Raw genomic sequence first — 18,477 nt, 5'->3', positions numbered from 1 at the left:
AAAAATACTCATGATGCCAACATCCAAGATAAAAGAGAATTAAAGAGCCCTTTTAATCATAAGCTGCACTTACAGAATACTTTACATGTTCAAAGCACTGTGCAAACAGATTAGTGAGATCATAATCTGATCTCATCAAGGCATTCCTCCTGCTCCCAGAGCCAGCACAGTCGGGTGCTGCACATGGAGCACAGCAACTGCTTCAGCCTCTTTTCTCCCTAAAATGGGCTTTCCAGCCCTATTTGGCTCCTTACCCACAAGGGGAGCTTTTGTCTTCTCTTTGTCTCATTTCCCTCACTTATTCCTTTTCATTCTCTCATTTCCCTGGCCCCTACAGCTGATGGCACACACATTCCCTGAAATTCTCTCTAAAAGCCTTTCTGTCACCTCAACAGGAACCTCTATGCTCATGGCTCAGCCACTGGTGGTGTTCATGGCAATACTTGTGCCCTCTGTTATGACATAAAATCTCTTGAGTACAGGTAAGCAAACCAGTACCAACGGCAGAGGGACCAGCATCACCAGTGGTATTTACCTGCTGCTGCAGAAGAGGAAACAGGCAATGCCAGCCCAGAAATACAAATTGTTCACTGTATTTCATCTAAGTGTTTTGCTAAATCATCTTTTCTATAGCACTGAACTCCACCTGGCCAACGGCTCCCAGATCAACTCCTGCTTTATAAAATTCTGCTCCCCACACTCATTTATGGCCACTGTCCTTTCCCCTCTCCTCGAGTTCACATTACCATGGAATGGTTTCGGCTGGAAGGGACCTTAAAGCCCATCCAGTGCCACCCCTGCCGTGGGCAGGGACACCTTCCACTGTCCCAGGCTGCTCCAAGCCCTGTCCAGCCTGGCCTTGGGCACTGCCAGGGATCCAAGGGCAGCCACAGCTGTTCTGGGGCCTCCCCACTCTCCCAGGGAAAGATTTCTTCCCAGGGAAAAGCTTCTTCAGGCAACTCCCCTGAACTGCTGCTGTCCTTATTCCCACACTTCCAGCTGCCCTTACCCAGACTCATCCACGTTCCTGCTCATGCTGTTTCTCAACACTGGCACATGCTGCCTCCGGCTTTTCCCCAAAAGTGTGCCTGCCCAGCAGGACCCCCGGGGTACTCACAGCATGGCGATGCCCCAGTGCTTGCCAGCTCGCTCCCCTGCAGCCTGGAAGCCCGAGAGGCCGATGAGGGCCACGGTGGGGGTGATGGTCAGGGGGCCGATGTAGCGCAGCAGAGCCCCGGGCAGCCCCAGCAGCCCGATCACCACCTCGATCAGCGAGGACATGATGATGGCACCTTGGATCTGAACACACAACAGGGCAGAGAGGCAGCTCAGTGCCATCTGACAGGCAAAGCCAAACCTTTTGTTTTTCTGCTCTGGATTACAAACTGCAGTTAAAAGAATTCAGTGACACAGAAGAACTCAGCAAATTTTTTTTCGTCATAAAACAGCTCATTATGTTTAAGTGACTTATTGCTTTAAGCATAACACTTATGGTTTTCTCCACAAAACTATTACACAACAGACCAGTGGGCCAGTCTGGAAGCTGTGTGGAAAGCACATCACACTGTCAGACAGGAGACCTGGGGTCCAGGCTAACCTTTAAGCTCTCAGATCGAACGGCAAGGGTTGGTGCGCCACGAGGTGATGCTCCTAGCTCCTAGGGGCAGAGTGTGTGCTGCATTGGTCACAAGTGCTCCTTAGAAGCTGGATTAGAGCAGCGTTGTGGTCTCAGGAGACTGTCAGCCCTCTTGGCTGCAGGGCTCTTGGCAGGATGTAGCTATGGTTTGAACATGGGGAAGAGAGAGGGGTTGTTTTTAATTAAGAAAAAGTTGGCAGCCCAAAGCAACGGGATGGGAGATCAATTCCATGACACACGCCTTCATTTGGACTACTCTACCTGCCACCCTGGCATGGCACAGCCCTCAGCCTGCCCTGCAAGGCACCATGACTTCACACTGCAGTGCTGTGAGTGGAGAAGGAGCTCCAGATATTTCACAAGTCTCTCTTATCACAAGAGTCTCCAACTTAAGACACTTGGGAATGAACCAGATTTCCTAACTGCAGATTCACCTTCCAGGGGCCAGCCCCACTGCACAAGGACAGCAGGCAAGAGGCCTGGCAGCAGCTGAACTGCTGCCAGCGAGCACAAATCAAAGTTTTAAGAAGAGTTTTCATCTCACTTGAGCATTTCACTGCACGTCTTTTGGAATGTGGTAACTAACTCCTGGAATTTGCTGTCCAGCAATGAACAGGTGGGAAAGATGAAGACTTCCATGAAATGAGTAAAGGGATATATTCAAATGGAGATCGCAGTGAAACAAGAAATTACCAACTTAAAGACAAGAACACACAGATGATTAAGTGAGAAACTTAACTGGAACTGGAGAGAGTGACAGCTAAAGGCAACTCCCACATTACCTCTCGTATCCGGGGGTACCAGATGTGCTCCGTGTGCAGCAGCTCTGCTGTTCCATTGGTAACTGTTACATCTTGCAAAAGGGAGAAAAAAAACACAGATTTATTAATTTATTTATTCATTCCCCAGCCACTCTGCTACCACTCCACACAAAACAAATCCCTCTTCACGCTGTGTCTGACAAATGAGCCCCAATTCACACAGAGAGCAAGTTCTGCCACAGATGAAGTGACACCAGGTCCACCTTCCCCAAGAGCCAACCCCTCACTTCAGCCTGTGCTCCCACGTGGGAAAACGCACTGACTTCCAGACAGAAAGGTCAGTCAGGAATTCTCTCCCCCCTCTAATGGAGAATTCCTCAGCTGCACCCCAGGAATCACAAACTCCAGTGCCTGCTGTTCCCCAGCTGAGGTCACTGAATGAGCTGACCCGTGGGGACAACCCCACCTGGCAGCTTTGGAAGGTCAAAGGGCTCAGGAGGAAGATGCAGCAAAGCTCTTTTTGAAAATCTGGAGTTGTGGGGAAAATTGCTTTGCCATCCATCCAGGGTTATCAGATAGTTTCTTTCAACAAGCTGGGTATTAATCACATTTTGAATTGACACATTTATACAGAGATGTATAAACACACAAATAATGGAAATTCAATTACTAAAGAGTCCAAAAGAGCCCTGGGAAGAGCTTCAGTCAGGAGTGAGCAGCCTGATTCCTTGTGCTGCTGCTTCCCACTGCCCACAGCCTTGGTACTGAATTAACCATCCCCCAAAAACCTGCCAGAGTCATTTCCACCTCCCAGTCCAATCTAAAGCAAATGCTCCCACCCCAACCAGAATCTTTTCCCTCTGAAGTTCAAACCTTCCAGGATGACGACATCAACAGAGAAAGAGTGAAAAAGAACATCCAAATCTTGTCAAAACCTGTCAGGTATGAGTTAAACAGGGGAAAATAATCCTGGTCTGGAGGTGATGCTCTACATTGCTCAAACTCCCTCCTACTCACAACTTCAAAGGAATTCAGTTGGACTCACTATTTCCAAATATTTGGAACATTATGGGAAGGAACATTTACAGAATGTAAATGAAACAGAATTACTTTATGCCACGTTTACATTTCTTTTGTCAATGTTTTTATATTTAAAAAAAGCCCAGAAACGGAATGGCTCAAGGACATTTCCAGCAATCTTCTCCTGTGGCACAGTATTTTAACATTGTAAAAAGAGAGGCTTCCCATATTCCCTGCTCATGACTGGCAGTTTTTACATCAGAAGCTCTGGCAGCTGCACTCCACATGACCTGGGCCATTTGTCACTTAAACCTGAACAAGGATAAACAACAATTACCTGTGTTATTGCACTTCCACTTCTCCAGAGAGAGAATTGCTCTGGCAGGTGCTAAGAATGCAAAAGCACTGGCTTGGAACAGGGGTAACCTGGTGGAAAAGGAGAGGAGAGATGCTGACATTCTGTGGGGTCACTGCAGTGGGTGGGTGCTCAAACCACCCTTTACTGAGTTATAGAACTGGGAAATAGGAGGATTTCTCACCAAAAACCCCAAACCCAATCAGAGAAATCCAAAGACTTCACAAGCCAAAGACACACCACCACCTGCCTGAAAGTTATCAGCCAGGTAATTCCAGGGGCCAGGCACTGATCCAGGCTGTGGCTCAGCAGCACAGGGACACAGATGGGACACTGAGCTGGGGAACAGAGTGCTGAATGTGCAGCTTCCATCATCCTAGCTCTCTGAACGTGCAGCCTGCAGGCTCCATCCCTTCCCTCTGCATGACTCCAAGCACACTCATTTTTAAGTGCATGTGTCAATAACTGCTGGGTCGATGGGAGCAGATTAGATGTTCCAAGTGGTTACCACCACCAAATACAAACACCACAAGAATTTCAAGATGACATTCTTAGCATTGATGTTTGTATTTCCTAAACGATTTAAAGATCTGAAGAGGATCTACCTGCACCAGCTATGAATTTAATGAACTCACTGTACCTTGTGTAACAAATCTCCCAAGGTTACTTAACTCCAGATGCACTTGGAACTATTCTGCAAATATTGACATTAATTCATTGCCATGAGATTCCCTTTAACAGGAGATCCCGAGGTGTGACAGGGAATTGCTCAGGGGCTGTTTTACAGCACCTCGAGGGCAGGGCAAACACCAGGGCAGGAAAAACAGCTGCTCAGGTTCAGGTAAAGATAAGGAAATGCTCAGAGGAGAAGTGTGGGGGAAAAGTGGTGTACACTGAGCACAGGAAAGATCAAACCAGAGGCATGTTATTAATGGTACTTATGAAGTCCACAGGCAGGAGCTGGAGCAGTTTGGGCCATGGGCAATTTCAAACTCACCAAATGCTGAAAATTCCACTAGAAACTCAAACTTCATAAACTCCATGAGCCATCCAAGCATGGCTGACTGGACAGAACTCCCACTGGGAGCACAAATCCCAGCTTTATCTCCAGGAAGTCAGGGCTGGTGGCTCAGGGAATGAGTCACCCCATGCTGCCAGGTTCATTAAGCAAAGCTGGTGCCATTGCAGGTCTGCAATACCTGGAACAAGCTGCTACTGCTCCATCCCACCTACACAGCCCCTCAGAGGTTTGGTAAACACACACTGCAAACACATTCTACAGTGCTGAGGTCACTGCTGCCAGCTTGGGTTGTTCTGTATCCCATTAAACACCAGCACACAGAAGGAAAATCACATCTCAGCACATCCTGCTCAACTTTTACCTGACACAGGTAACTGAGGGAGCTCCCAACAGGCTCTAAATAGTGGGCCTTTTTCCCCTAAGCCAGGCAAAAAAGGAAAGTAATTAAATTTTTATTTTTTTTTTAACAAATTGCTTAAAATCAGTCAGCAAGATCTGTCTCTTTCTCAAGAAACAGCTGCAGTTTGTAATGTGACTTATGGATTTGAAGGCAGCCACTCACTGCCAGCCAGCTAAAGCACCAAAACTCATTTAAATTTCACGTCTAAATCATCAAGCTGCTCCATTTTGGCACTGTCCCTTGTGAAGACAGGAGTTTTCCTGCAGCCAAAGGCAACTGGAAATGTCTCATTACGTTCACATGTCCCACAGATGTGAGGAAGCTGAGCCAGTGCAGTGACGGGCACAGCACCAGTGCTGCCACCCTGGCTGGATTAAAGCTCTATTTGATGGTCTCAGTGCCACTAATTACCCACTAATGAACCCCTGCCAGAGCTGGGGCTCACTACATAACCCAGTGAATAGCTGGGATTCCTAGAACTGGTCTGGGTACCAAACTGACCACAACTCCGCCTCGTAATCGAGCTAAATCCATCTTTAAGGACCCTTAAACCATGGAATTTGACCTTCTGAAACCTTTATTTGCTGAAATACTTTGCAGTTGACAGACTTGCCAATGAATACTTGCAAATCTCATTGAGAGGCCCGTGCTGCTCTATCCTATTCCCAGCCTTACATAAACCCCCCATCACATGGGGACTAGTTATAAAACATCCAAGAGTGGAAATTTCCTCCTTAAATACAAGTTATTTTAAGACCCAGACACAATTTGGCCTTCAGGGATATAAAAATGTAAGTACACTGCAAGTGGAAGCCACTGAAAAGGGAAAAATCCCAGCAGGGCGGAGGGCAGGAGTGGGATTACAGAGAAAGAACAGAGAATTTCAAAATGATGGCACCATAATTTTGGGCCCCTTCTCTCTGAATGAGCCCCAAATCTCTCTCAGTATCTTAAGTGATAAAAAGCCAAGATTAGTTAGGGAAAAAAAAAAAAAAATCAACAAACCAACAAATATGACAAACTTCCAGACAATGTACATGAGGATTTATGGTTGCAGCACAAAGAGCCAACCAGGCTGGAAATAAGATTATTAACTCTAGGGAGTCTTTACTAAAAGAAAACACATTGGGGAAAGAAAGTTTGCTTTTTCAACAGGTTTCACTCTGTTGTTTTGTAATCACAGTGAACTTCCCAAGGCAGACGAGTGAGCTCCTAAGTCCAGTAAGACAAAAAAATATAGGGAAAGTGTTTATTTCCAAAGGAAAAAGACCAGCAAGTGAACCAAAGCAAACTCAAGTAGCAACCCAAGGGTACACTGGAAAACCTGGAATATCTGGAAATGTTTCAGATGAAAAGCTGATCCACCACAGGTTTGCCTTCTGCACCCTCCTGAGACACCTTTGCCACCTGAAGATTCTGGTTCTTAACTAAATCTTTGAAAATGTGGAAAGTGTTCAGAATTTTCTAGTGGAAGGCAAGATTTCAGCTCACACTGTTCTGAAACTGAACTGAATGACTCAAGGATCACCCCAGTAACCACCTGAGGGTTAAACATGCACTTTTCTTCTGGATTGGGTTTATTCAAGAAGATGAAGAAGTAACTCTGCAGGTTTCAGTTATTCCCAAAGTTTAGGTCGGCATGTTAAACATCTGTGCAGTGGTCACAGTGGAACACAGGTTTTTAAAGATTTATCTTAATAAAACAAAATCCCGTTCTTGCCAACACCAGATTTCTACAAGGCTACACCTTTGTGTGTGTTCCCAATTCCAGGAATGATCACTACCCATAACAAATAAACCCAAATTATTAATTATAGATTGGGAGGTATCAGAGACTCAGTTCAGAGTGATGAGTTTCTCTCATAATTTTCCATTTTTTATAACTTGCTAAGCCCTGCACAGGATCAAGAATGCAATTTGTTGTAGGACTGATCACAACCACCTAAATATTGCCAAGAATTTCATTCAAGAAATTAATAAAACCACCACAGTTAACTCCTCTTTACCAAGGTGTATGAATTTTTCATCTTCCAGGAACACTTCTGCCCTCTCTTTTCTGCTGAGTTTCCCTCCTCCTCCTCCCCTCTCCTTGCTGTATTTCCTCACCCTTGGGATGTCTTGTGTTATTTCAGATCCACCATTTTTTGGGAGTAGCTTTCCAAAAGCTTTCCCTAACTGCCCTGTGTGGGAACAAAGGAACTTTTGGACAGTAAATCAGTGTGATTACGCAGAAGCTGATTTGTTTACTTTTAATTTTACTTATACATTTTAAAACTACTGTTCAGGAGATCATGTAGTTTTTGATTGGTGCCTCTCTCTTTTCCATGCACCTTGCATGAGCCTTGCAGGTAAGAGGATTGGTTGCAGTTTAGAGCATTACTGCCTACCTTTATTTTGGCTTTTTAAATCTTGTTATTCTGTTTTCAGCTTCTTCTTTCCTAATTTAGCACAATTTATGTTTCAGTAGCCTCGAAGAGTTCTAGAAAGTCTGATAAACTGCACAAAAAACACTTTAAAATGGCTCATCCAGTCTTACCTGTTATAAACAATGGTTTAAAACTAAAAAAATGTAGAAAAACAGCTAAATATAGTTTGGCTGGTGCACTTGATATAAATTATGGCTTAGATACATTGCTACAGCCCTGTACCTGCTGCTGCTGCTTTTGTGCTTCTCCTCTGGAAATCCCCCACACTCCTGGGTGCTGGGAAATCCCAAAGGATGCCCAGCCTCAGGCAGTGGCAGCAGGCAGCCCCAGGCCCCAGCTCTCACCTGCAGCCAAAGGTGGTCTGCAGCAGGGTGGTGATGCCCACACAGAAGAAGATGGTCCCGATGAGCTGGCTGGTGGCCCACTGGTCAAAGCCCACGCACATGGCATCGGCCAGCAGGAAGGGCACGGCGATGGTCCCGCTGAAACACGTCAGGTAGTGCTGGGGGCACAGGGGGGGTTAGAGCTACAGCCAGCACTCAGCAGCACATTCACTCACTCACTCACTCACTCACTCACTCACTCACTCACTCACTCACTCAGCACCAGCTTTTCCTGCTGCTTCTGAACCCCCAGCAAAGCTCCCTCTGCTCTGAGCTTTGCTTTCAGCATTTCCCTGAGCTCCCGCTCGTGATCCTGATTGTGGGCATCTCTGATTTCTGTCATTTCTGGAGGTTCCATAGGGCACTGAAACAGCTCCACAGCTGCTCTCCTGAGCAGGCATCCAGGTAACTGTGCTGATAGCAGCCTCCAGCCCAGAAGTAACTCCATTCACACGGGCTCATATCCCCTGGCTCACGGATAAACCTGGAGCACACACAAAGCTCCCAAGGACCAGCAGCTGGGCACTCATTAATTCTTCCTCAACCCAAGCAGTCAAAAGCAAAACAAACAGATTTTCACCATACTCCACCCACAAGTAAAAAGAGAATTACTAGGGAACTGCCTGTCCTTAAGGAAAAGGCAGAAATAAAAAGGATGTTTTGGAATGTATTTGTTTGGAGATCTCAACGTCCTTTACAGAGATGACCAAATTCTCAGCATTCCTGTGGGACAGATGTTACCATCACTGGAGAAGGGAAGGAGATGGAAGTGGAGCTGCTCTGCTGCCCACGAACAGTGGCTGAGCTGGAGGAGGGTCCAGCTGCCCACTGCAGCCCCACTCCCTGCAGGAAAACACCTGCTCCTGTTCCAGGGGTCTCCATGGCAAGCCAGGTGATGCTCTCAAAACTGAAATAACTGCAGTAGCAGCTTTAATATTCAACATTTCAGGTCTAAACCGTTCTCTCTCATCTTTAACTCCAGAGGTGCCCCATGTCCCTTGTGAAAACCACCACTGAGCCTTTGCTCAATCATTTACCAACAGCACTTTATAACTAGATATTTAAAGTGAATCTCACAAATGCATGAACTGAAAACTCAAATCATTCTCAGAACAATGATCTGAGTGTGATCAGCTTCAGAAGAAACCTATGAGCACCTTCTTCAAATATGTGAGAGTGGAGGAGGATAAAACACACACAAACACAATGAACTGCACAGAAAGTCCTCAACAAGCTTTGAAAGTTACAGAAGAAGAAACAGTCTCTGTTCTGGGATGTACCTGCAAGCCCAGAAATATGCAGAGGTACCAGGGAGGAACATCTTCAATGGTGTAAATCATGTCAGTCCTCTGGGCATCCAAACTGCCACTGCTGTCCAGGGTCTCTGCCAGGGAGCTCTGCAGGAACAAGAGAGACCAGCAGGTTATTGCTGCACGGAATAAAGTGAATTTCAACTGTCAGCCAACTCCCAGTCACTCCAAGGCTGGTTCAGCACGCCCAAGCAACGCTGATTTGTGACAATTTCAAAGCCTTTCACATCAAGCTCCTGAATTTGTACCCAACACGTTCCCTTCTGACAGCCATTCTCTGCCTTTTTATTTATAATTGCTGACTGATGACAGAACTGATCTGGCAGCCAAAAGGTACCTAAAAATGGATTCAACACGACAAGACTTAAAAAACCCCACCAAACCCCCAAACCACAAAAGCAAACAGAAAAAAGAAAACAGGGAAAAATTGGAACTAAGAAGCCAACCCTGGCTGTTTCCAAAGCACAAGAGTTCTGTCCTTGCATCAGAGACCAAAATCACTGGCAAAAAATAAATCCTCATTATGATAATTGCTTCCCTGCTTTGCTCTTACCCAATTTCATCTTGGTTAACCACTTTTGGCTGCAGAATTTATAATTTTTCTTCCGCCTCTCCCATTTATGCAGTCAGGAAAAATGTTAATTATTATACCCAAATTAATCCCCAACCAATTCCTAGCAGTCAAGCAGAATTCCTCCAGGAATTTAAATTTCCCCAGGAATTCAGGCAAGGCCACGCTGTGCCCTAGAAGTCCCAGACAGCCAATGGACAACTGAGCAGAGACATTCACACATCAACACCCCTGCAGATTTTCCACTAAAACAAGGGCCAGCTCTGTCATTTCTCTGTCACAAATGAGTGGAATCCTTTCCCTCCAACCCTCTGGTTTGGAAATTCCTGAGAACAAACCACAACGCTCCCAGCACAACAATAAAAGCAGGAGGAAGTATTGGATTTTGTAATTTCAGGTCAAGTAACTAAAAAATTACCTTACACAACAACTGCTCTGCCCTAATCCAGCCCAAGACGTAGCAAACCCACGTGAAGCTGCCTCACACAGAGCCTGGGAACTCTGCCAGACTCGTGACTGCCTCAAACGGTCTCTACTTCTCCAAAAATCCCAACACATCCATGGATTATGCTGAGATCATCTCCACTTGGTGCCACCTGCCACTCAGAGAGCCAAACTGACCCCTGGCACACTGCCCTCCCACCTCAGCCTCCTGCTGGGAAAACAAATCCACCGGGATAATTCACATTCAGGGAATGCAAGTGAGCACTGTGGGAAGGTCGAGGGTGTTGCAGCAGAAAAGAAAAATATAGAAACTCTAATTTCAGGGGAACTGTCCCTGCCCAACCCTTCCTGCAGCACCAGTGACAGCTTCTCACTGACTGAAAAAGGAACAAACTCCCTCCTGACCCAATTCTCTAAAAAAAAAAACAACAAAAACAAACAAACAAAATAAACACGTGGGAAAAAATCAGGAATTTGAATCATGGAATTGTCAAACTTGGAAAAGCCCTTTCAGATCATCAGGTCTGACCATCAACACAGCAGCACCACCATGGTCATCACCAAACCACATCTCCAAGTGCCACACCCACTCATTTTCTGAACACCTCTGGGGATGGGGACTCCATCACTGCCCTGGGACATCCCTTCCAATCCCTGACCACCCTTTCCATTGAAAAATTCCTCCTCATGTCCAACCTGGCCCTTCCCTGGCTGGGTTGCAAAGACCTTAAGGTCCAGTGGGACCACGGGCAGGGAGACCTTCCACTGTCCCAGGCTGCTCCAAGCCCTGTCCAGCCTGGCCTTGGGCACTGCCAGGGATCCAGGGGCAGCCACAGCTGCTCTGGGCACCCTGTGCTAGGGCCTGCCCACCCTGTTCATTCACTGTGAGGCACAGCAAAGCTTTAAGTCAAGGAGATCTGGTTGCTCAAAAGCTCACAGTCTCTTTTAGGTGAGTTATTCTCCACCATCCCCAGTTCTGATCACATGGATCAACTGGGAGGGAGAAAAGCACATGTTTGGTAAAACCAGGAACACTTTCATGTCTAGAGATGGCTTATCTCATTGCACAATTCCACCCAAACACCTTTTGCTTAAGGCTTTTATCAGATTGTGCCTCTCCACTCCAGCCCCAGCATGCTCCAAAAATCAGCCATCAAAGACTTTCCAGGTCAACAAAAGCCTGTCCATTAAATATGAGTGGGATGATGAGGGCTGTGGGGATGTGAGTGAGACACCCAGGCAGAATGAGCTGGGAGTGCACCAGGCCCAGTCTCCTTTGAAACCCAACACTGACAGGCCTCTGGCTGCTCTGGGGTGTTTTAAATCTGAAATTCAGAACTGAATTTGTGTTTCTGAGTTGGAAAACATTAACTGCATCCCTTGATATCATCCTTGCCCCAAGAGAAACTACAGCCTGGAAGGAAGGAGCATCACAATGCCCTTGCTTGGAACCAGGAGTTGTTCTTGTTTCTATCAGGACATTTGCAAAACTTTGGTCAGGTTGAGGCTTTTCAGAGACAAGGCTCTATTACCAAGCCAGTGTGACTCAACACTTTAGAAGTTTAGATTTAACATAATCCTCATGCTTATTTTAAACAAAAGCTCAGATACACACCATCTCAGCTTGCAGGATTATTACTGAATCGGCCCAGGAATTAAGGAATGGAGAAAAAAGCTGGGAAAATTCACAACCAAGGGCATGAACTGCTTCCACCATTTCCTGAGTCATGCCCCAAGTGCTGCAACCAAAGTGTGTGACCAGGAGTCATGAGGGCAGAACTGCCTGGGGTGATGTCAATCTGCAAGTCAGCACCTCTGAGACAGGAAACCTCACAGCCAGGGGAGGCTGCTGTGAGCAAAGCACGAGCTGAGAGAGCAAGAATGAGCTCTCACCTAGCAGGGAAGGCCCACGTACCTTTTCTGCTATGCCATTCTCTGTAGTGTAGATGGCCATCAGCTCTGTGTCCTCTGTGTCTTGGTCACCACTGGATGTGGCTCCACCATTTATCACAACCTTAAAAACGTCACAAAAAGAGAAACACAAGGTCTTTTAAAATAAACATTTCCCCTGTGATCACACCTCGTATGTCACTCAGTTTTCTCCTTTGGTACTTGACATCTGCCTCTTGACATTTTGTCAGAAAAAATGAGGAGCACAGCAAGTCATCATTTCTGTAACAGCAGGGCTAGGGACAGAGAGAGAGCTCCCCCAAAACACCAGAGAGAGAGCTCCCCAAAAACATCACACAGAGCTCCCCAAAAACACCAGAGAGAGTTCCTAAAAAATCACAGGGCTCCTTAAAAACACCACAGAGAGAGCTCCTGCAAACCTGGGCAGTGTCAGCTTGGGGCAGGGGGAAGCAGGAGCAGACTGGCTGAAGGGTTCTTGAGAGGTAACGTGTACAACAGAATGATTAAACTGCAAATGTCAGTAGGAGACAAGCAAATGTCTCCCTGCTGCTGCCTCCTACTCTCAGCTGAGCAGCTCAGGTGGTCAATACAGGCTGGGCACGAGCCCAGGTGGGCAAGGAGGCTCCTGAGGTCCCTCAAGGGCAGGGTCCAGATGTGCCCCCTCAGGAGAGACACCCTGAGGAACTGGAGCATGTCCAGGGAAGGGAATGGAGCCCCAGGAGAGGCTGAGGGAGCTGGGAAAGGGGCTCAGCCTGGAGAAAAGGAGGCTCAGGGGGGACCTTGTGGCTCTGCACAGCTCCTGACAGGAGGGGACAGCTGGGGGGGTCGGGCTCTGCTCCCAGCGAGCAGGGACAGGAGGAGAGGGAACGGCCTCAGGCTGGGCCAGGAGAGGCTCAGGGTGGATTTTGGGGATATTTCTTCACTGAAAGAGTTGTTAAGCACTGGCACTGCTGCCCAGGGCTGTGGTGGTGTCTCCATGCCCAGAGCTGCTCAGAGCAGATGTGGCACTTCATGATTGAGTGGACATGGTGGGATCAGTCACAGGCCGGACTTGAGGATCCTGGAGGACTTTTCCAACCTCAGGGATTCCATGATTCCAGCCCAGGGGTGGTGCCTGCTGCAGGAGGACAGTTCAGTGCTCTGACCATGCAGTGCTGGGGTGCTGCACGTCCTGGCAACACGAACAACCCCACCCAGCAAGAGCAGCCGTGTCTATGCCCATATGTTCAGGGGAGCAGAGCCTTGGCACTGACTGCTCGAGGAAATATGGGTGTGTACAACGGGAACATCATCCCTGGTTCACCCTGAGCCTGGCTGCAGGGCTGGAAATACTCACAGGCAGGGTGAAGAAGGTGGGGTGTTTGGACTCATCCTCGTATTTCCCCTCTGTGGAGCCTCCTGCCTCCACCGATTTGGCCGTGGTGTTCTTGCCAATCCCCATCGTTTCCAGCACGTCCAGGACTTGCATGCAGCACCCAGGAGGTGCTCCTGGGACAGGCCAAGAACTAAGGACAGCTCCTTACTCCAACAGCAGCAGCTCCAGGAATCACACAGGAGCTCAGTAATCCAGCTGGGACATCAGGGTGTCATTTGCATCAGCAGCTCCTAGGAGGGAAGGCAGAAATTGAGATTTTTTTATTCCCTAAAACAGATGTGCAAAAGCACAAGCCCCACCGACTGGGCTCCCTTTTGTGCTTGTGACTCACCAGCTCTCATCATTCCTCCCTGATAATTATCAGTCAAGATATTTGAAATTCTTTCATACTGGGAATACTCTGATTATTCTCTCATTCTTCTCCTGTATTTTGCAATCATTGGAAAAAATCTAAGGTTTCGATATACTACTAATCTCACAGCCATTTCCACAGAACTTTTTGGGAACAAACTCCAGGCACAGAGCAGTGCAGAACAGCTGAACATCCACCACAAAGGAGACCTGGGCTTCTCCAAGGAGGGTGAATTTGCAGAGCTGCTCCAGGGTTACCTTACCTCTGTATTACTGAAATCCTTTCTTTGAAACAAAGTTACTTTGAAATAAAAAGCATCTGGGAAGCTCACACTGGATGGACAGTGAGGCACACCTGCCTTTCAGTGAGTTTGTTTCACACAGAAGCAGCTCTTTCTGCTGAACATCCTAACCCAAAATTATCCCCAAATTCTCAGCTGTATGAAGAACATTCCAAGTAATTTGCCCGAGGATGCTGAAGGAACTGTTTGTAGACAAACTCTGCATTTTAATGAGTTTCACTTCTCTTTTGGCACAGGAAAGATCAGACCCCTCAGTGGGTCTCTTTTGTTCTCCCAGATGGGTCACTACAGTACAGTTTTCCCACATTTGCTCTTTAAATCAGACCAGTCAGTCCCCTGTCATCCCATATTTTCCATTTCCAAGAGAAAAGAGCAGGAATTAACACATTTGAACCTAAACTCCCCACAGGACAGCACAGAAAATCCTGCAGCAAACCAAGTTTTGCAACCTGTGGTTACTGAGCTTTAAACAGAGACTGCAGCTGCCAACACCTGCAGGTGAAACCAGGTCAGGTACAGGTGAAAGTACAGGACAGAACCTGAAAAATGGTCTCTTGAAAGCCACAAAAAGTGGAATTTTCTGCATCCATCCAAGCAGCAGAACCCACTCACACTGGTGTTACTCCAAATGCAAGTTAATAGCGAGTTCAGCTGAGCTGGAAACAGCTCATGGACACTCACAAACACACGTTTGGATGGGAAGAAAAGAAGCAGAACTTGGGTTTTTCCTAAAGTCTCCCTTCCAGATGCTGCTCAGGAAATGCCAGCAGCTCCTGTCTACTGTAATTGCAATAATAACTGAACTTGAGAAAGACTCTTCTGCTGAGGGCAATTCAGGACTGTACTAATATATGAATACTAATAGTTTAGAACCTCTTAATAGCTGTTAATTGCCCATTTGCTGGAAAATTCTGGTTCCTTGAGGTGAAAGAAATATTAAATCTTTTAAATCAATGTAGGTATCTCCTGAAAAGTTACATAAAAAAGATGATTTGGGCACTGAGATCCCTTGAAGCATTAATTAAATCAAGATGGGATGGAAGACAGTGCCTGCAAACCAGTGTTAAGATTTGTTTGAGGGTAAATATTAAGGTAGCATATAATTATTTCTCACTTGAAGACTGAAAGGGAAGGCTGGTTTGAATACTCACTGGCTTGCTCTGGAAAAAACCTGTCATTCCCATTTTCACAATAACCACAGAGCTCCACTTCAAAGTGCAGCTCAGGGCAGAGAGAAGACAGGCACTGGTTAAAGGTTAAAGCTTTGGGGGCACTGGGGTTCTGGGCTGGGATTTTTGGAGTGGTTTTTTGTTTGCTTTCACTGTAGAGCAATAAGGGGTTTTGGGTTTTTTTTTTTCCTAGTACAGAAGAACAAAGAGAAAAGAATCTGCCTTTCTCTGTCATTGCAGATGTATTTTATGCTCCAAGAAAATCAGAGATGGAGACAGGCAAGGTTTAGTCTGGCAGCTTTATCCTCTGGGATTGGGAAGGGAAAGGGCAGCAGGACACCTCCCTAAGCCAGGGCCAATAAATCTGGAGCCAGGGAAGCTGCCAGTCACAGGATTTGCTGCTCTAAGGTGCTCTGGCACCCTAAGCTGCTTAGCTGGCATTAACCAGCATCTCCAGAGAGAAAAGACAAGACTCTGTAATCCTGCTCTGCTGGGCACTGCACAACACCAGGGCAGCTGTCTTCTCCAGGCCTGGATCACTGCTTGGGAATTATTCTTGGGAATTCCAGCAGGACAGCAGCAGAGCTTGCCTTGGATCAACTGATTGCTGAGAGCTGACACAATGGAGCTAAAATAACAATTCCCAAACAGGCAACTCCCAATTCACAGGCAAAAAACCTCTCATTGCTGCTTTTCCTAAAGAGAGGCAGGCTTTGTGTTAGGAGGAGCTGGTCCAAGAAAAGCCAGGAGAATGAATTTCCCAGCTCTTCTTGCTTCTACCCAGCAATTAAAATTAGCAGCACAGATGATCATCAAGAGACTTCTGGAATGCTTTGATTCTGCAATCAGGAGTGTCAAAAAGAAGTAGATAAAACTCTGCTGCTGCCTAAAGCTATCTGGGAGAGATCATTCCTTATCAGCCCCCCGTGTCCCACCACACGACTCAGGCATTTTTACAGCCCTGCAGGGCAAATCCAGCTTCTCAGGAGCTGAAAAGTCCTGGAGAAAGAGATAAAACCCTTTCAGCATCAGGCAGGTACACTCAGTACAACCCATCACCTGCAGGCTGGGATCAAGTGGAAAGGCTGGAAGTGAAATTTCTGTCAGGACTGATTAAAGTTCGCCCTTCCACACAGAGTGTACACCTCCAGTGCACACGTGTGTTTAACACAGAAGGCCAAGAGCTGCCAGGGTTTACAGCGCTGGAGATAAGGTTTAGACAAAGGGCAGGAGATAGCCCACGTGCAAGCTGAGGAGGAAAGGCCGCCTGGCCAGGGAAAAGCCACTCTGCACCTTCAAGCCCTGCGCCTTTTCTCCAGCAAAAAGCTCCCTCCAGCCCAGGAGCCATCAGGAGAGGACACGAAGAGTTGGCAGTGTCTGGTCTGACACATCATCACCTTCTCACGCTTCCAGGACCACCCACCACATTTTCCCTTCTGCCAAAGTCGCTGCTATTTCGTTTAAACAAATCAGGATGCATTTCAAAGCTCATGCAAAGAAGATAAAACCCATCAGAGATATGGAGATCTACAATGCAAGACTGAGTTTAAATGTTCTTTTTCTTCCTGCAAATCTCTGCTCTGGAACCTCCACCACAAATACAAGACATCCACAGGAGCACAAAGGTTTTCCTACAAGAAAATCTGTCCCAGTGCCACCACAAGCTGCACAAAAAGCTTCCACTTCACAAGGTACCCACCTGCCTGTGAGTCAGTAAAAAATCCTTTCAAAGTTCATCTCTTAAGTAGATCCAAGGGTTAACCTGGGCAGGACAGAAGGTGCAGAAAGACATAAAGAGCTTATTGCCATGGGAGGGAAAACTGGCCATGAACCCACAAAGGAGCAGGCAACGGAATGCAGACACCTCCCTTGCATGCACTGTTTCCTTTAAAAGCACTGGATATAGGTTTTGGCTGAACCGCCCCAAAAGTATTGCCTAGATCAGATTTACTGGCATGGCAATTCCTCCCTACAGTGCTGAAGGCCCACTGGGAGGGCTTTCAACATTAATTCAACATTAATATTTGAATCCAGAGCTTGGCAAGGCAATGACTGGGAAAAACAAAACCCACCTGACCTCCAGGCTGTGACATTCCTGGGCAACTGACAAATTCTTGGGGCTCTTAGTTTGGGTTGATTTGGGGCTTTTTTGGACTTCTCTTCTTAGAAGAGTCAAGGCTTTGTCAGATGCTGGCAGCACCAGGACTGGGCAGCAGGTCATGCTCAGGACATGGCAATGCTGTAAAGCTCATTTGCAATAAGCAGACCTAGAGATTAACCCTCTGGAGGAAGCTCAGGCTCCTCCATGACTTGCAGCCCCTAAAAATTACAGGTTTTCCAAAGTGAAAGGATCTCCAGCAGCTCTGTGTATATCCTTATATGCCACACTCAAACCAAAAAACCTTCTAAAACCAAGAAGGTTGAATTCCAACTGGATTCTAAATTTCTCTCAGCTGAGGGGAGCCCGCCACCCAGTGCCAACCAAAATCCTTGAGGCTTTCCCTGTCCCTTTAGACAATCCCTAGTCCCCAGTCAGTCCCTGTGGGCCTCTCCTCCCCACCCTGTGGAAAATCAGGGACTGGCCTGTATTTGGTGGCCCTTCCCTGCTGCACAGGGGAAATATCTGTAAAGTTATCACAACAAGTGTGGTGATAAAAGCAGCTGGGGATGGAGCAGCCATGTCACAGCTCCCCAGGGAAGGAGTGCTGGCACAGCCAGCCAGGACCTTCCTGCCTGCTACCAACGGCTGAAGAGCCAAAAAACTCTGGCTGTTGCACACACTAAGGAGATTAGAATCAAATTAAGGTCACTGCTTAATTACCATCATCAATTTATTATTTTAATTAGCTGTCAGACTCACGTGAACACACCAACTTTCTCCTGCAAGCAGAGATGATGCTTAGCCAGAAGTTGTCCCACTTGAGGTGCCTCTGGAATTTCACCACCTCCCATGGCACTTCCAAGTGTTTGGCACCTCTGGAACTTGGGCACATGATGTGTTTTAACACAAATCAAGGCATCCTCTAGGTCTGAGATTGTATT

General features: G+C 46.9%; 1 protein-coding gene across 2 annotated transcripts in view; it reads right to left on the bottom strand.

Moving 5' to 3' along the window:
- SLC23A2 (solute carrier family 23 member 2) overlaps positions 1–18,477 on the bottom strand; it is a 46,353-nt gene that overhangs the window by 10,825 nt on the left and 17,051 nt on the right. For both annotated transcript variants that reach the window (XM_014892104.2, XM_014892105.2), the window contains exons 2-8: positions 13,575–13,843; positions 12,243–12,341; positions 9,283–9,399; positions 7,964–8,121; positions 3,755–3,843; positions 2,419–2,489; positions 1,118–1,299 (exon numbers count right to left, since the gene is read on the bottom strand). In XM_014892104.2, the coding sequence (XP_014747590.1) occupies positions 1,118–1,299; positions 2,419–2,489; positions 3,755–3,843; positions 7,964–8,121; positions 9,283–9,399; positions 12,243–12,341; positions 13,575–13,706 (848 nt within the window). In that variant the 5' untranslated portion in view covers positions 13,707–13,843. The remainder of the gene's footprint in view (positions 1–1,117; positions 1,300–2,418; positions 2,490–3,754; positions 3,844–7,963; positions 8,122–9,282; positions 9,400–12,242; positions 12,342–13,574; positions 13,844–18,477) is intronic.

This window comes from Sturnus vulgaris, chromosome 28 (genome assembly GCF_052056855.1).
Source record: "Sturnus vulgaris isolate bStuVul1 chromosome 28, bStuVul1.hap1, whole genome shotgun sequence".
Lineage (NCBI taxonomy): Eukaryota > Metazoa > Chordata > Aves > Passeriformes > Sturnidae > Sturnus > Sturnus vulgaris.
Note: the sequence above shows the minus strand (reverse complement) of the source record. Positions and strands in the feature narration are given on the sequence as shown.